This window comes from Solea senegalensis, linkage group LG3 (assembly GCF_019176455.1).
Source record: "Solea senegalensis isolate Sse05_10M linkage group LG3, IFAPA_SoseM_1, whole genome shotgun sequence".
Taxonomy (NCBI): Eukaryota; Metazoa; Chordata; class Actinopteri; order Pleuronectiformes; family Soleidae; genus Solea; species Solea senegalensis.
Window position 1 is genome coordinate 6,508,156 of NC_058023.1, and position 25,313 is coordinate 6,533,468.

The following is a 25,313-nucleotide window of genomic DNA, read 5'->3' on the forward strand; positions in this document are numbered from 1 at the left end:
CATGCCGGCGTTATTTCTGCATGCGGCGGGTTCACATTCCAAACAGGGTGAAATAAAATATCCAAAGTGTCTTTGGAGAGAAGCACGTGGAGAAAAATAGACCGGCGAGGAAACGAGACACGCACAGTCCCGACAGAAGAGAATGCTGACTGTATTCAAACAATATTTAGTGCACGGCCTAAAGCAGGGGTTCCCAAAGACTGGTTCGAGACCCACGGATGGGTCATGGGGGATTTTTCTTTTGGTCCGCAAACAGACAACGAACAACGACATCAAACGCAATACGACAGACAATCACACGATGGAGGACTTCCAAAAGCTCTTATTTGCGGCTCGGTTTGTGGCTGTTTGTCTTAACAAGATTGTCAAGCTTTTCAGAGAGCAGGCATTTGCCTCGACGTCCAGGCATCCCCGGTCTGTTGGGCAGGTGGTTGTAACCTTTATTTATGGCAACGGGAAAGCAAGAGGAGGAAGACAGCATTGTCTCTGTTGGCTGTATTTCCGAATATGACTTGCACAGCTCCTTTTTACCCCACATTAAATCATCATAACGTGCAAATATACAACACATCATGTCTTTGGTTGGCATGTCTGATATCCTTGTTTTTTTTACGCATTTGCTTGGAAACCACTGTGATTAAAATGATTTACACGTGTTAAAGAAAGAAATTATGGGTTTTGGACAGTAACATGTAGTATTCAAGCTGCCAAAAAGTGATTTGCGGGTCCTACATTGTGGCTGAAGGGTTAATTTTTGGCTTTGTTTTTTTAGTTTATAAGTACTTCAATGAGCCTCACTGGTTAAACAAAACAATCAATTTGTTATTTGCTCTATAAAGAAAGAGGTGACAATGCCAATAAACCTCAAATGTTTATCAACATTCAGTTTTATCCAGGAAATTAAGACAATTGAATCACTAAAATCAGAGGTAAAAACAGTGAAAACTGATAATATCATGAGTAAAACAGTTGTTTCATTAATTTAGCAGTTGATTATTAATGATTTAACTCTTGCAGCTATGACATTGAACTGGATATCTGTGATTTGTGGGCAAAACAAGACATTTGAGGACACTCTGAGGAGACATTTTGAGGGTTCTGAGTGCCATCCTTTTTGTTGTGACCCATCGGATAATCAAAAAAATAATCGATCATGTAAAACAGCATGTATAGCTGCAGCATGTATACTGGACATATGGTCGCTACAAATAAAGCAGCCAGTCGCGGTGGTAGGTGTGGCTCGTGTCCTCAGGAGGAGACAAAATATCCAGCTGTCAAACAGCAACTTTGTCACGTTGACCAACGCAAACAGCTGGACGATGCTTTTCCCTTTTTTCTCAGTCGTTATGTCCGGGTTTTTTCTTCTTCAAGATAATCAAAGTGGAACTCACGCGGAAGAGCTCACGCGCTACACTGACACATTCCACTATGCTGTTTCTTTTTTCTTTTCTTCTACTTCTTCTTCTTCTTCTTGTTTGTCTTGATTTTTTTCTCGCCGTAGACTACGGCGAAGAGTTTACGTCACAACACTGGTTACAATTTCCATAAAACTTCAAGTTCTTCTCGTTAAACTTCACGCGGACGTGTCGTTTTTCTTGCAGCAGGACTTTACAAACTGTGGCAAAGTGAAAACTGTGTCGATGAAATAAAGTCATATTTACCTGGAAGGCTGGGTGTTTCCTTCAAAACAGGCAGTTATGTGAAGATTTGACACGGTGTTTGTTTCGTTCTCTCCCCTTCCATGTTCAGTGAAGGTCCGTCCACTCCCTCTCACTTTCCCTCCCCCTTCTCTCTCTGCCAGCCTTTATTAGAGACACCCTGCTGCTTCTGCACTCACATTATTGAGTCAACGCTGCTCCTGTACAGTGCGCATGCGCAGAGCCACCAGCATACCATAACCTTCTATTGCAACTGCAGTCACCGACTGTACACATTTTCTTTTTCGCTCGTGGAAGTAAAAAAACAGGCAAACAAAAACAAAAAACAAAAATGCAGTGAGGCATTGTTATTGAAACCAGGTGAATTTTATCGATACAAGTTACAATTCAAATTGTTAAATTTAACTTGTAAATCAACACGAACACAAAAGTCACTTCATGACCACAAAGGTCACTACACAAACACAAAAGACACGACATACATACACACAGAATAATAATAATGTGGTAAAATGTATGTAAGAAGTTATTGGTTTGTGTTCTAAGTGTAGTAATCAAGTACAATCAAATCAACGTTACACGAAACCTTAAAACATCTAAAAGGTTTAACACCGCCATCTTGAGGTTTAATTTAGTAACTGCGTGACTTCAGTCCCTTGTCCCTGTTTGACTTCACGCCCCAGCGTGCAGTGCGGCCTTACCCGTCATGCCTCTCGTTCTCACTCTCGTCTCGCGTGTCATCGGCCTTCCGCTGCCGCCGTTTGTTTCATTCACATAATTGCAACATGGCCTCCGATGGACCACCGGGAACCGAGTCTCTCCCGTCCGATTTAGGGAAGGCTATCGCGTCCCTGAACGCATGGAGCAACCCGGAGCTCCAGGCTAAGCTGGCGGAGATGGGGGCGCCCACAATGGGTCAGTCAAAGTCCAGGAAATACGCAGAGTAGTGGAGTAAAGTGATGTGTTTAGCGAACAGTAGCTAGCTAGATGCTAGCGAGCACTTCGTTATACTTGCGTTACACTGAGCTAAAGCTAAATCTGTGTATACTCTTCCATGTACACGCACATACATGTACATGTTATGCAGATTAGTATATTATATTTAAACATTGAGATTTGTTTAAAGCAACACTATGTGTTTTTAATTTAAGTACAAGTGTATAGTTGGCACTTTGGTGGGTTCTGCTAGCCCAAAGCTATCTTTTGGCTTAGTTTAATACTCTTCTAGAATCTTTTATTTGTCAATTTTTCTGTCATTTTGCTTCATGAGAAGACAGCTATTGTGTTATTGTGTGTTATAGTAGTCTCAAAAGTTGTTTGTATTTTCTTTTATTTAGGTCCCAGAGAGGAGCTCATTGACAGACTGAAAGGTTACATGATGCAGGTAAATATGTCCTCCATGCTCATAGTTTTGTCTATGAAATCTCGGTTTCTCAGCAATTATATTGTGTTAGGATGCCAGAGCGGAACATAAAAATGCCCAGAGAGTGTAAATTATGTTAGTCGTGAACAATTTATTACACTTTACAGTGTAAAGTGACCATGCTTGTGAGAATATATGCACAAAAGAATTCAGGGTGAACCCTGGCTAAAATAACAAATGTAAATGTAGCCTATCAAACACACACTAATCCTGACCTCCATAGCCAGGTAAACAGGAGAAAAGTGCAGTTCCAAAAGCACTCTTACAAGAGCAAATCACTTCAATTTCTTCACGGTGTCAAAACATTCCCTTAACTTTAAAGGTTAGCAGTTGTTTTGAAAAATGTTAATAATGTTCCAATAGTGTTTGCTTTTGATCATTCATCTCCATTAATCAATCAAATGATTAATTTATAATGTGCCTTTAATGCATAGTTCCTCAACTCAGAAGTCCCTCACAGGACAAAACAAAGAACCCCCCTCCTTATTCACACGTATTCAACAATTATATCAGAAATTAGCAAATGTCCATTAAAAATCTCAACAACCACTTGATGAAGAAAGACCAGTGACTGAAAATACCTAAGAATGAACAAGAAAAATCGGGATAAAAATAAGTAATTCAGCTAATAACCTGATATACTGGTGAAGTGAAATGGACTAAATAATATAAATAAACAGTTTGTTATGAATGTTTGTTTCTCTCTCTCCAGACTGGGATCCCCCTCAGCAAACACAGTGACGACAAGCCAGTGGGTTTGCAGGTAAAGCCTCGTATTACATCACTGTAATCTTAATAATAATAATAATATGTAATATTCATAAACTGATTCATCGATTTATCAAAATAGTCGACAAATAGTTGTTTCAGCCCTAATTAAAACTGACCCAATTTAGTTTGTGGATAAACCAAGAAACAACACATTTATTTGAACATTTTATGGACCAAACGATTACTGGATGAATTGAAGAAAATAAATTGACAGATTAATCGATTATGATTATCATCAGAATTTGCAGCCCTAAAATCTTTTATTAAATCACCTCCTAACAGAGACAGACACGTGTCCTCATGCCTGTCATTTCTTTCCCCTCAGATGACAGGTATGCCTCCTATGCCCCCAATGCCCATGCCGCCCATGCCTCCCGGTATGGGCATGCTCCAGGCTATGAGCATGATGCCGGGCGGGCCGCCTCCCCCTGGCATCCACATGGGCATGGAGCCGCCCGGTATGCCCCCGCCCAATATGTCCCAGGACGACGAGCTGAAGATGGCTCAGCAGAGAGCGGCCATGGTGCTGCAGCAGGAGGAGCGAGCCAAGCAGCAGGTCAGTTCACTCAGCGTGTGTACTGATTCTATGTCTTCATCGGAGAGTGTAGTTTCTGTCTAAATGGCATTTTAAAGGTTTATCAGTGACAGACTTGTAGAGTGAATGTGCAAAATACCAAGATGACACAAAATGCCGTTTAAATAATGAGTAAAGTAAACCAACAAAAACAAACTAAATATTAGAATAGTTCACAGGACGCCACATTTTTATTTTACACTTAAACACGTTTAGTTACGGAGCAAGAATTATTGTGTTGGCTTTTAGAGTCGACTGTACATACAATGCACTATAAAAATACTGACATGAGCTATAAATATAATAACTGCGCTGCACTTGCAGTGTTTTGGGCGACAGACGTTACAGACTGGGGCTTTTCGTACCAAAATAACTGGCCCCCACTGTTCCATTTTTCGGTACCCTTCCCTTGGGGTACCACAGTAATGGTGCGCTACGTTGTTTAATGGCGTAGTTTGTTTTTGCCGCACGGGTACATTGTCACACTACCTATCTCGTGGTCATTGGACACAGTATTCACCCTGCCCACTGAGTTAAGGTACTCTTCTCAGTCGAAACGCGAGCCTGACAGAGGGACATGATCTTCTGGAGCAGAAGATCACGGGATAAAATAGTCAACCGTTTTTGATCAGCGCGTGTAGTTATCTGGTTGAAAGAACTTTAAAAACAAATGGATAGGGGTTTGCGTATTTCTTTCTTCTCTAATAATGTAGAGCAATGTACTCTTCAGACCAGTTGAGGCAGCCTTGTTTCTTTTTCTTGATTCTCACTTGTCGTGTTATCAGGCTGCCGTGATGATGGAACATGAGCGTCAGCAGGAGATGGCTAAGATGCAGGGTGCGGGGCCCGGGACCATGCCTCCTGTCAACATGGTCAGAGGTACGTTAATGATGTAGAAATTCACTGTAAATGTCACATTTTTTTTATAATTTTCCCCGCATATTAATTAATCACACCTGTCCTGTCTTATCTCTGATGTCTTTTAGCGTCTTAAATGGGAATATTTTCTGGTTTGAACGTGTTTGAATGTGAATGAAATACGTCTATAAATTGAACCAGCAAATTAAATAACTGCAGGGAACAGTATATGATAAAGTAGAGTAAAGAAGTGGTATAAGTTTCATGTTTTTTCAGTAAAAATAGGGTTATTTTCTCTGTTTAAGACACAGTTTTGGAAATGAAATAAATACAAACTTTATCACTACATAGGTTTAGATCCTCGTGGGCCGCTGCCCCCTGGTGTGAGTATGCTGCCACTGCAGAAGCAGAGAGTGCCACCTCCTCCAGGAGAAGACAACAGAGAGGTGACCATTCCATTTTTCTTTATATTTATTATTAGCTTCATTGTAAAACATTAAGAATGCAGAATAATCGCCCCCTTTTTTTTTGCTTGTATTCCAGATGTGGCAGAATGAGGAGGTGAGCCTCAGTGGCCCGAAGATTCCTCAAGCTTTGGAGAAAATCCTCCAGCTGAAGGAGATCAGGCAGGAGCAGCTCACAGACCCCACGGGTCAGTAATGTCAGACTCTTCCTGGATCTATTGTTTGTTTTCTTTTACTTTTCTGATTAATATATCATTTTAATCATAAAGGGGTTGAAGATGATGACGAGGGAGGAGACATGGACGCCACCAACTCCTCTGGTCCAGTCATGTCTGAGACGGAAGACGACGACAGTCAGATGTCCAAAAAAGACGTAAGTACCTCGTCAGGAGTTGAACATGGTGGACACCAAGAGACGAAGCTGTCTTCTTGAGCGGACAATAGCGACGCTAAAACATGTGGAAACAACAGGAGCTAAGAGAATGAGGTCAAGTCTCGCGTGATTGTGACAGTCTCGCGGGATTTGAGAAGACAACACAGGGAATCTGTCATTTTATGAATCCGTATTGGATCTCCTGAACAAAAATGTACATAATCAGAAGATTAGCAGGTGCGCGTTTTGTTATTGGAAGTCCAATTTGTTAACTATAAACTGTATAAAATTGGACGTCCTCAGAAAAACCGCAGGCGCAGGAACCGTAAGAAGAAGAGCAAGAAGAAGCGGGCTCAGGAGAAGAAGGAACAGGTGGAGCAGGAACAGCAGAAGGAGAAGGAGAACGGTGAGAAAGAGAAGGAGAAAGACAAAGAGAAGGAGAAGAAGGAGCCAGAGGTGGAGATTGAGTATGTGACAGACGAGCCAGAGATCTACGACCCCAACTACATCTTCTTCAAGAGGATCTTTGAGGCTTTCAAGGTAAGAAACGTGTTTTTGCAGAAGAGGAAGGAATGTTTTCATTGATGGTCCATTTTTTTAAGACACTTGTTTTTCCTCTCTCTTTGTTTCCAGCTGACGGATGATGTTAAGAAAGAGAAGGAGAAGGAGCCAGAGAAGGCGGAAAAGCAGGAGACACTGGTGTTCAGGAAGAAGGGATTTGAGGAGGAGAGGAAAGACAGCGACGACAGCGACGAGGTTTGACGCCTTCCAGGGAGAGCACAAATAAAAGCATGTCTTAAAAGGTGTTAAATTAAATTTTTACATATTTTTCGCAAACAGGATATCAGACCAGATGTACCAAAATTGTCCAAGAAGAAGTTGAGGAGGATGAACAGACTGACTGTGGCCGAACTCAAGCAGGTAAATCCAGGGTGCGAAGGCACAAGACCAAATTCTGCAGAGTCTGTAAACATGTTGTATCTTATCTAAAACGTAACATTTAAAAAGTGTGTTTTTATTTGTCAATAAACAGACTGTTAAGCATTATGGCAAGAGATTAAGAAGTAAATAGTCAAAATTCGAAGTCAGTGACTCTTATTTTGAAAGCCAACTTGAAGGGAAACTACTGAAACCAAAGATGAATATGTATTTTATTTAATAAGAGTGACTACTGAATGAAAGTTAACATCAAACGTGTATTTTATTGTCTAAAAAAAATTTGTACTACAATGAGAGAAATTATTATTATTTTTTTTAAAGAATAAGTACTTAAACAAATTGATAAAATTACAAAAGTGTATTTTATGAATTATAACTTCTGTAACTAACAAAATGTATATATTTTACAAAAACAACTGTTAAAAACGTAATATAACCGTATTTTATTTAAAATCCCTGAACCTGTCGGGCTCTTTTGGTATATTTCTGTGGCAGCGCCACACACAGGCCTAGCATATGTACTACAGCGGTTATTGAAATTTCTTAAAACAAAACATTTTTAAGAATGAAAAAAGAAAACTATCGTATAGGGAAAGTGTGGAGAAGATCCTCACTTGACGCATCAGGGGACGTTTCACAACAATAAAAGCTCAAACTAAGAGCGCGTGTTGTTTTTACATCTACATTTCTTATATATTCCTGCTCTTTTGCACGCGACAGCCACGAAATGTCAGGTTAGTCTTTCTACAGTGTCTAAATCAGATGTCCATTATCATTTCTGGTCCCACCAGCTTGTGGCCCGTCCAGATGTCGTGGAGATGCACGACGTCACCGCCCAGGAGCCCAAACTTCTCGTCCACCTCAAGGCCACCAGGAACACGGTGCCAGTGCCGCGTCATTGGTGCTTCAAGAGGAAGTATCTGCAGGGCAAGAGGGGTATCGAGAAGCCTCCGTTTGAGCTGCCAGAGTTCATCAAGAGGACGGGAATCCAGGAGATGAGGGAGGCTCTGCAGGAGAAGGTGGGTTCTCATTCTCATCAGCCGTCCTGTCTTCTGTAGGGTCAGGAAAATACCAACATATAACTGCTTGTTCTTCTTTCTGTGTACAGGAGGACGCCAAAACCATGAAGACCAAAATGAGAGAGAAGGTGCGTCCCAAGATGGGGAAGATCGATATCGACTACCAGAAGCTCCACGACGCTTTCTTCAAATGGCAAATCAAACCCAAGCTCACCATCCACGGAGACCTCTACTACGAGGTACCATGTTCTTGAAGTGTTTAATCCAGGGGTCTCAAACTCAGATTAGCTGAGTGTTAGTCTGGTTAGGAGGGGGAAAATGTCCCAACTATTTGGGGAGAACAACTGTTGAGTAGTGTTTGTGAGATAAAGCTTAACATTATATCATGATAATCTGTCATGACATCGCATTAACATTATTTATGACTATATTTCACAGAATTTCAAAATGGAACGGTACATAGTTTGCAATACAAATGTATTTATAATGCAAAATAAAAGCATTCATCCAAAAAATTTACAGATTTTTAGTGAAATTTTAGACTTTATTTAATCCATATAATAATCCAGATGTATCAACCACTAAGGATGTCTCAAACCCCTTTTTTTGTCCTATACCAGTATCAGGACCTTGACTCAAGATGTTTTACCTGTTAATGGGGATATATTTTTACACTTTCACTGTTAAAAGTTTCCAGATTGTATCAGATTTCAATCTGATCCACTGATTTCATCCCCAACAATCACTCAGGCTCAAAATAAGAGCACATACCATATTTCCATCACTCAAACATGCTTGCTTTTCACATATTCTATCAATTGGATGACAAGTCAACCCTTAAAAAGCTTATTTACGTTGATCCACAAAATCCAGATCATCCATAAAGATGTTAATTCGCTGTTAAAGTGTTTGTAGTCATTAGGAATCCACACAAATGGTCTATGTTCAAAGTAACATCCTGTTTTCAGGGCTTCAACTAACCACTGTTTTCATAATCAATCAATTGTTGTGTCTAAATGTCAGAATATGCTGGAGAAACGTTAATTAGCAACTTTCCCAAACCTTGAAATGATGACTTTTGTCCATAATTTCTTCATTAAATGCAGCAAAATTACAAGAAAATAGGCATAGCTTAATTATTTAAAGAAAAAAACTTTAAATGATTGAAACGATGATTATTAATCAAAGCAGCTAATGTAAATGCATTTTTGAATTTCTTCTACATTCAAGTTTTAGTTTTTTAATGTTGTAAATCTCCCTGTAATAGGATACACTCAAAAAAGTACTGAGTACTGAAACCATCACGTCCTTCTGCAAAAAAAAAACCCACCGTGTTATATCCTCTAAAAAACCTTCTGTGTGTGTGTCTGTGTGTCCACAGGGTAAAGAGTTTGAGACTCGTCTGAAAGAGAAGAAGCCCGGTGATCTGTCTGATGAGCTGCGTATCGCTCTGGGAATGCCAGTCGGACCTGTGAGTTCCACATCACCACATTATTATTAATATTATTGTTGTTGTCATAATTCCCTCTGAAGTGACTGAGCTAAAAAAAAAAAGCTTTGAATTTTATTGCTGTTTTTCCACAAAACCACCAAAAATATGACTTTTTTCCATTTATCTTGACGAGTACAGGCTCCAGTGCTTTGAGCTGTCACTTGTCTTATTGCTGTCCTCTTGTTTTGCCTGCTGAGATTCATCCTCCATAAATACATGAACACACTAACAGGAGGATGAACACGGCTGCTGTCATCATGACATGGCACTTAAAAAACAACTAAATATGTTTTGTTTTGTTTTTTTGGGGGGGGTGGAAAAAAGCTCCTGTAGCAGCTGAGGTAAGCCAAAAAAATGTGAGATTATTGGAATTATGTTGTCTATTTTTTTCCCCAGAATGCTCACAAGGTTCCTCCTCCCTGGCTGATCGCCATGCAGCGGTACGGGCCTCCTCCTTCCTACCCCAACCTCAAGATCCCTGGACTCAACTCCCCAATTCCAGACGTAAGAACACAGATAACATGGTCTCTTTTGTTTGGTCAAGAATTAAATTTAAAAAGCTGTTCTCATGCTCACCTTCATGCTCCTCTTCCTCTCTTCGCGTCAGAACTGTACATTCGGCTACCACGCCGGAGGCTGGGGGAAGCCGCCCGTAGACGAAATGGGCAAACCGCTTTACGGTGACGTGTTTGGGACCAACGCCACAGACTTCCAGGTAACGAAACACTTTGAGTTTCAATTCTCTTAACTCATTAAACAGCTTCCTATTACCGTATAAGTAATAGTAGTATAAGTGAATCAATCACATAAATAATAGTTGAAAGGTACCCAAAGCACAATGAAAAGTTTATGATTGTAATATAAGATGTGAGAAATTTTATTACGAACTGTTAAAACAGTTTGATCCATAAATATGAGAGTCTTGTTTTGTCCATCAACCATAAATATTCAGTTTTAATGACTCCTTTTGTTGTAGAGGGCAAAGAAACCAGCAAATATTCACATTTAAGAAGCTGAAAAACCTGAAGAACTTGTTTTAATAATAAAAAAAAAACGACACGTTTTGCACCCACTTTCAAATGTCTCGGCTATGTTTTATGGTTTAGCTGACTGTGTGTGTGTGTGTGTGTGTGTTTTCAGGCTAAAGCAGAGGAGGAGGAGGTGGACCACTCTACGTGGGGAGAGCTGGAGCCTTCGGACGAGGAGTCGTCGGAGGAAGAGGAGGAGGAGGAGAGCGATGAGGAGAAACCCGACGAAACCGGTTTCTTCACACCGGCAGACAGGTACTTCAAACGCAAATTAAAACCGCTTTTTTTTTTGTTTTGTTACAATCCCGTCAATGCAGAAACTCACAGTAATGAAGTTATGAACACAATTATCATCTCGGGATCAACTGAAGAGTTGAATTTGTGTGTTTAATCTCTGCAAGTGAATATCCAGAGGTTTTAAGTCAAACGTAACATAACATGTATACATGTCCAAAACCTAACGTGATTTCCTGTCCTTCAGTGGACTCATCACTCCTGGAGGTTTCTCGTCAGTTCCCGCCGGCATGGAGACTCCGGAGCTGATCGAGCTGAGGAAGAAGAAGATCGAGGAAGCCATGGACGGGTGAGTGTCCCTCTCTGCACCGACACAGCTGGGATTCTGGTTTAATAAATGTTTGATTTCTACACCTTTGTCTCAACAAACATGTTAATATATCAACATTTTTGAAATATTTTCAGAAATGAATTAAACATAATGATAAAATCAGTTATTGAAGTGACGCTTTGAAAACATCCGGATTTCCTCCTAAAACATGTCGAAATGTTTGCCGTGCAGAAGGATCCATTATAGATATTTTATAGGGTGAAGTATTAAAGGTTTCCTCTTGTCGCTACAGAAATGAGACGCCACAGCTGTACACGGTTCTTCCTGAGAGAAGAACTGGCCCCGTAGGAGCGGCGATGATGGCCTCGACACACATCTACGAAATGTCCGCGGTAAGACGACTCATCACAAGCTCGATGCATGAAATTTGATTTTCTCAACAGAAGAGAAAAATCTTGAATGTTTGTAACAATCCTTTCTCCCCCCCCCCCACCATTTCGCTTTCCTCAGTCTATGGCGGCTCGTAAAGCTGGCGGAGGGCAGGAGTCGCAGGGCGTGGAGGTGGCGCTGGCGCCCGAGGAGCTGGAGCTGGACCCGATGGCCATGACCCAGAAGTACGAGGAGCACGTGAGGGAGCAGCAGGCGCAGGTGGAGAAGGAGGACTTCAGTGACATGGTGGCCGAGCACGCTGCCAAACAGAAGGTACGGCGATGTTTGAGTTGGATGACTTCAGCAGCCTGTGTGTTGCGTTCAGTGTCACTGTCGCAAATCGTAAACACCGGTACTTAACAGAAATACTAGATCAACCCCCTTAAATCAGTTATTTGTACACGTTTACGCGTCCATCTTTCAGTCACATTTGTACCCCTTATTATTAAAAAAAGCTATTTTAATATATTTTTTTTTGTTTTCTAATGTTTAATATTGAGAATATATATTATTAAAACCTTTTTTCACCCCCGTGTGTGAGATCTCTAAAGACAGGACGTGTTCTAGTGATATCTAGCATCTTTTCAGAATGATTTTAGTTACTTTTCATTGGCAGTAGTTGGTAAAACCTGTCAAAACAATCTCCAAACACAAGACAACGAATGACCGTGCAAGAGCGAGGTGGGAATATGATGTCATCATTTCCTAAAGTAGTGTATTCTGTGTACACGGAAACGCGAGGCTGGTGTTTTGAGATTCTCCTGACACAAACCAGCTGGTCATGTGATTAACAGACTGTTGTGTGTAGGAAACAAAGGAAAGTGTTTGTACATTGTGGTCTTTTTTTCTTTTCTTTTGTCTTGTGGTGATATTTGAATATTAATCGTCCGTCCTTTCTCTCCCCCACACACACACCTCGTCTCCGCACAGCAAAAGAAGAGGAAGGCGCAGCCACAGGACACGCGAAGCGGCGCCAAGAAATACAAGGAGTTCAAGTTCTAGAGCAGAAACAGCCGAGACGGCGCGCACGCTGCGAGAGAATGAGCCCCGGCAGGAAGTGAAAGAGGAAGTCCCCACACTCGGATTTTAACTTCAGAGGATGCAGACTGCAACACCGGTCAACCCTTAGACCAGTAAATACATGTTTTGTTCCTTTTTTTTTAACAGCCGTCATGACGCGTGACACACATTTTCATCTGTTGTGGTTATAGTTTGACTGTTTTTTTTCCTGTTTTTGTAAATAAATGAAGTGATGACAAGAATTTTAAAGTCATAGTTTTATTTATTTTATATTCCAGTTCATAAGTTCACGAGGAGTGTCGGTAAACATTAACTTAAATGAGAATATCGTATCGAGTGTTTGCCATGAAGAACTGTGCTGAGAGAAAAAAAGGAAAAGAAACTTTCACTTCACACTTGATTTAACGGTACTTCAAATATAGGTCACTTTAACACCTAAGCCTCAAAATGTCTGTCTGGCCTTTTATTTTGCTCATTGTTCCATAAAAAGGACCAGAAAATGTCCTGTGAGTAAGTGCCTTTGCCCACTTTTTGCCCAGAATAACTGTCATTATCTGGCAGTTATTTACAATTTACTGCACGTTAAAATAGTGTATCAACAATTCAAATTGAGCGGAAAACACTGCAGTTGAACACAACAGATTTTGTGTTAAATTTGGCCAAAAAATGTAAACTATGTATAGGCATTTGTCCAAAGATGTGGATTCGCCAGCTTCCTGAAAGCGTGTAAGTGAAATTACTGTAATAACTACACGCCGCCTATGAGACAAAAAAGAGCCTTTGTGTTCTTTAATAATCTGAAAAATTTAAAGAATTTGCAGAGTTGTTGGATTTATTTTCTGACATTATCGTAAACTGGCTTTTGCGGTATTGTTGCCAAACACCTTGACTCTTAATAGCTTGTATTTTTTAACATTTTTGTTCGACTCCTATTCATCGTTTCTCTGGGGTTTTAACTTGCTTCACTAATTTACTGCAATCTTTGCTGGTTGCCTGGCAACTACTCGGACATAAGAAATAGTCCCAGATTAAGAAGACGCTACGTAATCCCTGGGTTGTGTTAAACGACAGATTTATTTGTAAAACGCTGCTCACAGGCCATGTCAGGTCTTCATCCAAATGGGTTGCTGTGGCAACGCTGATGTCATCCCCCACACACACACACCACCATGCCTCAGACTCCCAGTAAATCAATAATAATGATGACTCGTTAATTCTTGGAAATGAGCAAACGACTTTGCTGTTAACTGTTGCCTTTTTTATTGCCCTGCTGCGGGGAAGTGCAGGTGACGTCTCTGCAGTGAGGGGGCAGCAGAGGACGTGCCAGTCACCTGAGTGTGGGAGGCACAGTGACCTAAATAGCTGCAGCCGCCGCTTGTTGACTCAGTCAGGAGTGCACACACATGCTCACATTCACATCAAAAGGCCTCTAATACTCGTGAGTGCAGCGAGGGGTTTTGTGTCACATGATGAAGATGACATCATTTTGTGTCATAGACCTAGTCACCTCGAGGCCAATCCAATTTATCAAATCAAATTTTAAGTCTTGACCTATGTAGATTACCAGGAATCGAACCAATAGCTTGGAAGTTGATCAACTCTACGGCTAAATTAAGATTAATATATGAATAAAATAGAGCTGGAATCACAATCGAGTACTTGTTCGGTCCAGAAAATGTCAATCAGTGTTTCGCAAATCTCAAAATGACCGTGTTCTAATTCTTCCACAAACAAAATAATAAGTATAAAAAAATCTGTTTTCATGGTTCCTTTGTTATGTCGAGCAAAGAAACCAGGAATTCACAACTAAAAAACACTCAAACCAATCCAATCACCCATCAAAATAGTTGACAATTAATTGAGTCATTGATTATTAATCGATTAAACTCTGCAATAAAATAACAAATAGTTGCAGTAATCCATGCCGTGCAAACATAGAACACGTAATCGTCAGCTACAGTAGCTGCTAATGTCTAAACTGGCTACAGTAGCTGCTAATGTCTAAACTGAATACAGTAGTTGCTAATGTCTGAACTGGATACCGTAGTTGCTAATGTCTAAACTGGATACAGTAGTTGCTAATGTCTGAACTGGATAAGTTGCTAATGTCTAGTTGCTAATGTCTGATACAGTAGTTGCTAATGTCTAAACTGGATACAGTAGTTGCTAATGTCTAAACACAGTGCTAATGTCTAAACTGGATACAGTAGTTGCTAATGTCTAAACTGGATACAGTAGTTGCTAATGTCTAAACTGGATACAGTCTAATGTCTAAACTGGCTAAAGTAGTTGCTAATGTCTAAACTGGATACAGTAGTTGCTAATGTCTAAACTGGCTAAAGTAGTTGCTAATGTCTAAACTGGCTAAAGTAGTTGCTAATGTCACACTCGCAGCTACTGTAGCCAGTTTGACATTAGCAGCAACTGTCAGACTGGCTACAGTAGTTGCTGTATGATGTAGTTACATGCTATATGTGTTGCAGAAGGGACTGTGTGCACTTAATTGAGTTTGACATTTGGGATTTGAGGCCCATCCAGTGTCCGTGTTGATGACCTTTTAGATTGTGGCGCGCCGTGTTAGAAGCAACCCGGGATTATCCCATGACCGTGTTTAAATCTGCTTGTTTCTAATCTCTTTATGGATGTCAGGAGCGTGTTAAAAAGAGCAGGGTTGGGTGGGGGGGGGGTCATCCAGCTGATTATCCGTCCACAGCAAGGGATGTCGGATCCACCAGCTGCACAACAGGGGAAAAAAACACTACACTCTACTGCAAAGCAAACGCAGCGCGCTTCAGCTCTACTGTGATTAAATTGACTTATTTAAAGAGGTGGTAGCCGACAAACCAGTTTTCTGATTTGACCTGAGATTACAGCCTCTCATACTTTATGTATGTGAACGGGTAATTATAGCCATTCCACTTCCTCTGGAGCTTCTCTACAAAGAAACCTCGAAGTGGAAATGTTTCTTTACATGAGGCGAGTAGCACCGTATGTAATTAAGACACGCTAATAACAATGTAAAGCGTCCCCATCCTCTTGGCTGTATTTGTCAACACTACAAAGTCATTTAAGAGGAAATTGTCATTTTCATTTACTAGTTGTGTCTCCGACAACCTGTGGACACTTCAAGCGGCGGGTGTTTTTGTAAGCCCAGATAGAGGAACGTCAAAAGTGTGGCAGCCGGCCACAGTGTGACGTTGGCGGCGTGATAAGGCCGCCGTCTGATTCATATTCACAGATTGTAATCGCCAGCGCCTGTCTTTGTTAAACTGAGGGTGCACTGACGCGAGCACCTGCTCCACAAAGACACAACCTCCTGCGAGACCTGCACCATGGAGAGGACGAGGACGAGGACGAGGAGGAGAAAAGAGAGAGTTCACAGGTGGAAACAAAACAAAAACAAACCTGTATGCACTTGTGTTTTCTCTCCTCTTTGTGCTTTGTTGACATTTCAGCTGAATTCAAAAGACACAAACCAGTTTTACACCTTTGCACTGTATATTTGCCAGAGCACACCGCTAACAAACCGTGCGTGTGACTAATGGGAAGTCATTTTCAGACCCTCAGTAAAACCGAGTCGACCGATTAATCGGCCGCTTTTTAATAATCCACATAGTCGGAACTCTGAATTTGCGAGGTCATGAATCCGGATTTCCAACTCGGAATCAAGGGAACAACCTCCCGTACCCTGGGTTAGGATGCCAAGATGGCTGCCTCTCGACAAATACGACTACTTTTACCGTTAATGGCACCATTATCTTCATCTTCTATTGGTTTATCCCTGGACAGATCGCCAGTCCAACACAGTCCGACACATGGAGACAAACAACTGTCCACTCTCACACCTACAGACAATTTAGAGTGTCCAATTTGCCTAATCCCCAAATCTGCACGTGTTTGGATTGTGGGAGGAAATCGGAGAAAGAACCCAGGGAGAACAGACATGAAGAAAGACCCTTGTTCCCACCGGGTAGCAAACCCGGGTCTTCTTGCTGCAGTCGTACACATAGTACTGTTTCACGTGGAGCGGCTCAGTTCCGTGCGGTACGTATTTTTTTGTGTTTCCATTAGAAAACTGTACCAAAAATAACTGCCCCCAACTGTTTTTGGCACCCTTCCCTTGGGGTACCAGAGTACAATTGTACGGTAGGGTTATGGTTGGAGTTAGACCGGCCGGTTTGAGTACACGATATAGACGGGATGGTATGAATTTAACTGAGTTTGACATCGGATTTGAGGCCAATCCAGTGTCGGTGTCAATGTAACCCCGGGATTATCCTGTGACCATGTTTACATTTAATCTGCCTGATTCTAATCTCTTTATCAGTGGCAGGAGCAGACGTGTGTTCATTTAGAGAACTCTTATTTGTTCAAATCAATTAAATAATTCAATATAAATATAAATACAAAACAAATACAAAAAATAAAAAACAATCTGTGTGTGTGTAGGTGTCTCTCTTACTCACTCTCCTCCCATTCTCTCTCTCTCTCTCTCTCTCTCTCTCTCTTTCTCTCGCTCGCGCAGCTCATTATCGTCGTCTCTCATATTTCCGCTTCCTGTCTCGGGTGAAAACACTCTCCGCAGACACGGACACAGCTGAACATACGGAGCCCAGACTCGGGCTCCTCTCTGCCGCCCGTCCCCGGCTACGAACCCCGCCTGACTCCCCGCTGCCATGTTCCCACTCTCGGCCGGTGATTAGCAACTTTCGCTCCGCAGCGACTGCAGCGCTAACGCGGGAGCGTTGCGGTTCACGCGTTCACACCGCAAAAAACAACAACAACAGAAAAAAAAGGCAGAAAGAAGAAGAAGAAGAAGAAGAAGAAGAAGGAGGAGGAACCAGACACGCACGGAGAAGAAGAAGCCAGGCTACCACGGCTCTGTCTCGCATTAGCTCCGTGTGAACGCCCGCTCTCAGCTGCCAGGATGTCGGAGCGCGGAGGGCTCCCGCGGACTGGGGGCGTCCCTTCTCCGCACATGCAGCCCTCCAAGCCGGTCAGCATCACCTCTAACCGGCCGGTCCACATGAACCTGTACGCCACCTGGGAGGTGGACCGCTCTTCGCCCAGCTGTGTGCCCAGGTATGTGGAGCCATGACGGCTGCTTTTGTTTTGTTTACATTTAGTTATTGTACATAAACGTACGCCTATGGGTGCCCAAGGGGGACACATTACTAATATTCTCGACAGTATTTTTGTGTTGCTTTTAAGCCTCTGACCACTAGTTGGCAGCAGTTAACTCTTACGAGATAAAGAAAACAATTTATTGTTGATATACCGAATGTTCAATCGAGGTGTATTTGCAATATATGACCTTGCTTATCCCAAATTGTATTGTATTGTTATCCCTGTATTGCAATATTATCCTATTGCCACATTTTGCCTAATTGAGAAAAATAAGAAAATTAAAGGTGATTATCAAAACTTTAGCTAGGACCATTTACTATTTCCTCCTCCGTGGTGTACGAATTACTGACATCTAATGGTGAGACCATTGTACGATGTCGATTAAACGTAGCATTTCAGGTTTGAAAAGAGAAGAATAGCAAGTCGTATCAAGAGAACATGATGTCAATTTTGTAAATTATTAATCAAATTTAGGGAAAAATTGATGCTAAAATGAGGGGACACCAGTGTGATTGACAGATTAAAATGTCTAATAAAGTGGTTGCACGTAAAGTCTGTTAACGTCTGGATTTCAGAAACGGACGTAGCGGTGGTCAAATCCCAAATCTGGAATATTCCATCCACTTTTTATGTATGATCTAAACATGATAACGTAGATTGTAATATATGGTGGATTCCTCCTCTCACCACAACCTTTTCCCAAGTGCATCAGGGAACTACACTGGCCTTCAGTCATAGTCCAAGAGTATGGAAGTCACATTTAATTTATTTTAAAGCTAACATCTCGAAGAAATGTTGATCAGTGTTTGCCAAACCTGGAAATGATGATGTTCTCAAATGTCGTGTTTTGTCCACAACCCAAAAATAATCCTGTTTTAACGATTTATTTTCAAAGAAACCAGAAAATTCTGTTTCATTTTTGGAAGAAAAAAAAACAGTCAAATCAATTATCATATAGTTAATAGTCGATGATTAATTTAGTAATTGTTTCATAGTCGAATAATCATTGCAGTCGTAATCCTTTGACCACCACCACGTGACAGAAACAACCTTTACCCAGCAGCTTTTTACAACCTTAATGTTGCAGATGCAGTAGCAGTCGCTCACACACACACACACACACACACAGATGAGATATTTTCCCCAGGTTGTCTTTAATGCTAATAAGACAGTGAGTGTTGGTGCAGCCGCAGCGTTTCTCCAGCGCGTCTGCACCTGAGCACTTGCTGCAGACACAAAGACAGACGGAGTGTTGGGTTTCAGACTGTCACTGCAACTCAGATGCATCTCCACATCAGCGTCTGTGTGTGTGTGATGTATTGGTGTAGAGGAGGAGGAGGAGGAATGAGTGCACGGATGATACGCTGTTGCACGTTTTCCTTGACATGCAGGCGGTGATGCAAAAAGACGTGGATGTGGGCAGTGCAGTGCAGCACAGCGCAGCAAGGTCATAGTAGGCGACTTGTCTCATCGTAAGCTGCAGTCTCAGACAAAGACGTCCACTCCCCTGTCAGACGATTGTCATGTACATGTAGGTCAAGCCGGTGCTCTGTCCTGTTTCGCCGCTCACAAAGTCCATAAATTCAGAAATATAACTGAACAGTATGGCTGCAACATAATGGATTCATCTGTCCTTTATTGTCTCGATGAATCAAGTACTGATCTGTGTGGAACTGATGGAAATGATGATGTTCTCAAATGTCTTTTTCTTGTCCACAAACCAAAATGACTCAGTTTGAATGATTTCTTTGTTATGTGGAGCAAAGAAACCAGAAAATATTCACATTTAAGAGGCTGAAAATCAGAGAATTTTCTTTTTAAATATTGAAAAAAAACAAAACACTCAAACCGATTAGTTCACGGTTCATTTAGTAATTGACTAATCGTTGCAGCCCAACTGATTGTATGACTAAAGCAGAGGTCTCAAACATGTGGGTAGCGGGCTACATGTGGCCCTCCAATAGATTTCATCCATAATTTAAAAACATTAAATTATTTTTATTTTCCATGAAATAATACAGAGTATTTGCAAAAATCATATATTGTGATATACTCGCACAGCAGTTTGAGTGAGAGTGACCAAAAAGAGATATTTTTTTTTCATGCTAGTCCAGAAAAAGTTTAATGTTTATTTGTAACCTCAGTTAAAAAATTATACGCTAAAAGTCATTCGATACTTGGTGTCTCAAAAAACCAAAATGCAAAACATCATAATATTTCACTGTATCATTTCTTTTGTCCATTAGTTGGCTGAAAGGACGTCACGTACAATAATTGCAGTCATGAGTTTGATTTTAAAGTCAAAGGGCAAGCACGGTGACTGAGGGGCCGCTCATGTGACTCACTTTCCTCTGCTCAAGCTCCCAGTGCGGGAGCTAATGGTGGATTTTCTTGTTTTATAGCAAATCAAATGTCAAAAATTTGATATTATTTATTGATAAGAGTTATTATTTTCATATTTTTTTAAGGTGACTAGCACAGCTAGGCTTTTAATGGCAGTAGTTAAATGCGAAGCATAAAGTTTGCCCTTAAAATGTTTTTAATTTCCTTGTCGGCTGAGCTGAACTGAACTACACCCTCCTGATATGAGCTCAGGTGTTTAGGGAATAAAGCTGGTAAAAGCATCGCACGACAGCAGAGACTCCAGGAGGTATTTGTGCTCTTCTGTGTATTTTGGAGCAGTTTCCTTAGCCCTTATTTTAAATATCTCTTCTCCTGACCTTTTGCTTTGAGCCACTCTTTATTTATGTTAGTTTTCTAATAACTACAGCTGATTTTTTTTTTGGGTCACGATCTGTCAAATATCCTTTGGCCCTTTTCCATACATACAGTTCGAGCATGACTCACGTCGCTTTCCGTTACTTTATAGTACCTCCTTAACTTGGGTGGGGTTGTCTTAGCATGGCTGCACGAAACACACAAATTAGTGGCAGTCAAAGCGGTTGTGTAACTGAATCATTAGAATCAGTTCATGACCGTAGCACAGACTCCGTCTGACACAGTCACTGAACTGAAATACAAATACACCAGACTCCTTTTGTTAAATGTTGAGATTTTGGACATTTCCGTGCTAAATGTTGGAGATTAATGTACGTTTTCAGGATTTTTAAGTCTTTTTTAACTGATCTAAAATTGTTTGGAACCTCATCAGAGCCGATAGAAAAAAAGCACCAGTTACTAGGTACTATCACTAATGGAAAAGCAAAAAAGAAAACAAAAACAGTAGAGCTGAGCCCGAGCTGTGCTAGAACTGTATAATGGAAAAGCGCCATTTGATTTCACTGCAGTTGCAGCAGAGAGAGTGAGATTAACAGAGGCAGTGGTCAGGTGGTGGTGCAGGAGAGAAAACCAGAGAATGAGACATGAAGAGGGAAGTGGAAGCGGTTACTCTGTCATCTACATTCAAATAGGATTTATCACAGACTCAAGAAAATTGACCTCACTTCGGTCCTGATGATGTTTCGCACTCGGCCGAGTTGACCCATTTGCTTCGTGAAGCGTCGAGTCTTTGTTGCTGCTACAAGAAACTCCCCCACCTTCTCTCTTTTTCTCCAACTGAGGTGTTATTACTGTAACCTCTTCCTGTCTACCCACAATGCCCTTTGGTATTTTGTTTACTCACCGCTGCGGCTTGAGTTTTCCCCAGCGACCACTAAACACTTGCTTAGGAGGATGATGAGAGAGCAAATTATCATATGGGGATGTCCACTGAATGGATTGATAAATACCAAAATTTAAATACTTTTCACATTAATACCTCTTTTTTATAACAATGATATAAATATCAATGTCAATATATTGCTTCATCTCATGAAAACTGACAAAATGGATCAAGTACAGAGCCTTGTGGGACACCATTCATACTGTACAGGGTTTAGACCCATTCAAAACTATGAGTGCTATCAAAGAGCGGGAGATTCGTGAAGCGATTAAATGAACTCTTCATCTAGTCCCATGGTTCTCAAACTGTGGTACGTGTACCACTAGTGGTACGCAAGCTTCCTGTGGTGGTACTCAGATGTCAACAGAGATTGGCACAGCCAATTGTGATTCGTCCCTTGAACATATTGCTGTTGGTTGACTTAAAAGATGGGTCCAGTTAGAAGAGGTTTAGAAACAGCACAATACGTCATAGTTCTGCAACGATCAAGCCATTACTGAATGATTAGTCAACTATTCTGATAGTCGGTTTGAGGAATAAAATCATATTTTCAGCTTCTTGAATGTGAATATTTTCTGGTTTCTCTGCTCATGACAAAGAAATCATTAGACTTGGTTCATGTTGGTTTGTGGACAAAACAAGACTCTTAAAAACATAATTTTGAGGTCTGGGAAACACGAATAAGCATTTTCTGACATTTGCTGGACGCGACTAATTGAGAAAATAATCGACAGATTAATTGACTATGAAAATATCTGTTGGTTGTGGTTGAGGTCGTTTCTGTTCTCGGGTTTCTTGATGGTCTTTTCTCGTCTTTACTGGAGAGGAATGAATCGTTTCACTGTGCTCTTTGAGTGCGGCGCAGAGGGTGATTCCTCTCCTCACTGTCTCCTCGGGGTTCTGCAGTGTCATCAACACACACACACACACACACACTCGTATAAACATTCACGGGTGCCACCCCCCCCCCTACTTTCTTTGCTTCTTCTGCAGCACCTCGGGGAAGGAAATGTTCATTTGTGCAGCCACATCATCCCACTGATGTCTACAGGAGCCTCATCTCATGCATATGTACCGTTGAGCGGCTTCGGTGTAATAACCATTATCAGTCCTTGCGTGTATCTGTGTCGCAGGTTCGCCGTCTGCCAGTATTTGCACCACAAGCGGTTTGTTTTTCAGCAGCAGTGTTATAATTGAGGCCTCCTCGCGTAGCTACTCTGTGTCAGGTATTTCAGGAATGGGCCCAGTGGCAGAGTTCCTCCTCTTGCATTATTAAAGAAGGCCTCCTCACAGAGAGGGGGGGAGTCCCGTGACTCTTATGTTCATGGATGGATGTTGAGGATTTAGCCCCGTGCTTAACCTCCTGCAGCTTCTATGGAGACTCTTTTTTTCCAGAGCAGCCACTGATCAAATCGAGAGGTTGACATGCAGCGTTGTGAAGGAGAACGGCTTTCAGGCTGGGGTGTCGAACTCAAATGACTGTTCAATGGGCACCTATGAATGTTTAGTTACCCACAGAATTAGTAGAAGTAGTAGTTGTAGTTATAACATTATTATTAACAGAATTAGTGGCCGTAGTAAGTATTAAATGTAGTAGCATTAGTATTAGTCATAGTTTAAGTACCAACAGAATCAGTAGTAGTAGTAGTAGTAGTAGTAATACAACTTTATTTATAAAGCACTTTAAACAAATAAAATACCAGATTTTAACTTTTGCTGTTTAAGAATCAGCCTGTTACTTCCTAAAACCATACATTTCCATATCCAATGTTGATTATGTAAGAAGGTACAACCTGTCAAATATGGTGTCCTGTTAATGACAGTGTTAAAACCATTCGAATTTGTAAATGAAAAGTTTGTAAACACTCATGAGTTCATAACATTTTGTTTGCACTGCCTTTTTAAAAACAAAAAAACAAATGGTTGAGTTGAAATGTTCCCGTCTTTATGCCTTGCGCTACGCTAACGTTACCTTGCGATAGCCATCTCTGCTTGCGAATGGTTTTGTCTCGAATTTGCTATTTGAACGCAAAGCACGTGTTCAAAACTTCTTTATGTAAATGCACCGTTATTTATATTTTGTGGTTTTGGCAGGTGGATATTTAAATGTTCACAGAGCTAGCTTATTCTGGTCCTGAAGCTAAGCTAATTTCTTTCTCTCTTTAGTAAACAAACAAACACTTATAATCCATTTTTATCACTTCTAAAATACCAACAATTGGTAGAAAACATTCAAAATGTTCTCGAGGACTTGCTAAAACGTTTGTGGCTGTCGCCACAGTTTAAGCTAATTAGCCTGCTCCTCAGCTAAATGCCTTAAAATTGTAGACCTAACACGTAACCCCAGAGAAAACAGCAGGGTCCTTTCATTAAAAATAGATGCTTATCTACTGCCTGGTAACGCACACTGCTGGCTAGGAGATGTGTGGCGCAGAAATGCAGGATGTTCTGAATTATACATCGTGCATTTGTCCGACCCGTTTGCCATAATTGCTCGGCAACACAATAGTGGGCTGTTCTGCGTGTGTCAGCGTTACGTTACCAACGCCGGCCCACTGAATGCAAATGGAAAGAAATGGAGAGATTGCCGAAAAGGCTGTTTGCATACATGCATGCACAGGCACGCGTGTAGCGTTGATTAAGATGCTTCCACTTTGCCACTTTGCCCCAGGCATTGCGCTGCCCGTTCTTCCGCACAGCTGAGCGGCTGAGACGTCTGGAGTTTCCGTCCGTGGCTTGGCTTTCCTTTTGGAGATAGAGTTTACAGCACAAAGCTCCTTTTTCTTTTCCCCACTGTGACTTTTTATGGTTATTTACCATTTTTCATTCTAGCTTTCCAACATCAAGCGAGAGAGATTAGAGATAATGATATTGTCATTATTGCATTATTTTGGTAAATTTTTTTGTTCATGTAGTAGCCATGGAAAGACTTGAGAATTTGTTTTGCCCGTGTAATTGATGTGGTAATAATTGAGGTTTATAATGGCGGTCCTCAAAGCCTGGGTCAGGACCCACAGATGGGTCGTGGGTACATTTTTTTGGGTCCCCAAGCAAATCAGCAAAATTTGACCAACCTTTTCAGTTCAGATTTAGGTGTATTAATTAGGTGTTTTAAATAACATGCATAAAATGTGACAGAAACTGTTTTAAATGTTAAAGATAAGCCTCTATATTAGTAGTCGCTACATTATGCACAAACTTGCTCTATATACTTTAGAAAGTTTGCGAAACACTGGCTTAAAAGGTAAAAGTAAAATTGCAGTCATATGAGTTTTGAAGGCACACAGGTTGTAATAAACCTCGCAATTTGACACTTTTTTCAATAAATATGACCTGGATTAATGAGAATCTCCAGATTGCATCTCTCAGGGTTTTAAAAATAAGAGTTGTTTAGGATTTTTCGCGACATGATGCAGACACGGCCAATTATTTATTGATGCAGTGATGGCACATAGTTGTAATATTAAATTTAGTAGTACAAATTTTAGGATTTAACTTGAATTTAAACAATATATTACATTATGTAATTGATTTTCTGTAAAAACACATACGACTACTGCTACTCATAATATTTTTATCTGCGTGTTGATTTTATAGTTACTTGAAGCAGCATCATGATATTTAGTCAAATTGTTGTTGAAAACACATTATGTTCATTTTGGAGTGGGTATTTGACCAAAAAAGCAATTTTCTTCTCATACACATGGTTTGGGGGCAGAAACGGCAGAGGGAAATGATGCTGGTTGTGCAGCTGCAGTGTTCTTTTGTTTCTGCTGCTGCTGCTGTTGTGGCTGCAGAAGTGTAAAGGTTGTGGTCACTCAGGCTATAACACTGCTGGGGTCTTAAAAAGAAAAGCCCTTTGTTGTGGTGTTTTTATGTTTACATGGGTTTGTCAAAGCCATACGCTGTGCA

General features: G+C 41.0%; 4 protein-coding genes across 22 annotated transcripts in view; 2 read left to right on the forward strand and 2 right to left on the reverse strand.

The window, feature by feature from the left end:
* The window catches only part of capn1 (calpain 1), a 29,030-nt gene extending 27,214 nt beyond the window's left edge, over positions 1–1,816 (reverse strand). Inside the window, exon 1 of the mRNA XM_044021335.1 lies at positions 1,662–1,816. The gene's annotated coding sequence lies outside the window, so the exon portion shown is untranslated. The remainder of the gene's footprint in view (positions 1–1,661) is intronic.
* Positions 1–25,313, reverse strand: part of LOC122766468 (calcium/calmodulin-dependent protein kinase type II delta chain) — a 557,529-nt gene that overhangs the window by 127,925 nt on the left and 404,291 nt on the right. The gene's annotated exons all lie outside the window — the stretch shown is intronic.
* sf3b2 (splicing factor 3b, subunit 2) lies at positions 2,410–12,850 on the forward strand. Its single transcript, XM_044021329.1, has 21 exons — positions 2,410–2,573; positions 2,996–3,042; positions 3,794–3,844; positions 4,178–4,408; positions 5,212–5,305; positions 5,636–5,730; positions 5,828–5,936; positions 6,018–6,121; positions 6,425–6,661; positions 6,755–6,877; positions 6,962–7,042; positions 7,852–8,079; positions 8,169–8,318; positions 9,461–9,550; positions 9,968–10,075; positions 10,179–10,286; positions 10,712–10,854; positions 11,081–11,182; positions 11,457–11,556; positions 11,675–11,866; positions 12,524–12,850. Exons 1-21 carry the CDS (start codon positions 2,444–2,446, stop codon positions 12,593–12,595), a joined length of 2,595 nt encoding a protein of 864 aa, XP_043877264.1. The 5' UTR covers positions 2,410–2,443; the 3' UTR covers positions 12,596–12,850.
* Positions 17,351–25,313, forward strand: part of LOC122766461 (phosphofurin acidic cluster sorting protein 1-like) — a 42,196-nt gene continuing 34,233 nt past the window's right edge. Inside the window, exon 1 of the mRNA XM_044021331.1 lies at positions 17,351–17,695. Within this exon, the coding sequence (XP_043877266.1) occupies positions 17,541–17,695 (155 nt within the window). The 5' untranslated portion in view covers positions 17,351–17,540. The remainder of the gene's footprint in view (positions 17,696–25,313) is intronic.

What these genes read in the sequence shown, in the direction of transcription:
- sf3b2 (XM_044021329.1), top strand. Translation starts at nt 2,444, where the DNA reads ATGGCCTCCGATGGACCACCGGGAACCGAGTCTCTCCCGTCCGATTTA. An exon ending in ACAGCGACGACAGCGACGAG is followed by an intron (nt 6,878 to 6,961) that starts GTTTGACGCCTT and finishes TTTCGCAAACAG; the next exon opens with GATATCAGACCAGATGTACC. An exon ending in CTGTGGCCGAACTCAAGCAG is followed by an intron (nt 7,043 to 7,851) that starts GTAAATCCAGGG and finishes TGGTCCCACCAG; the next exon opens with CTTGTGGCCCGTCCAGATGT.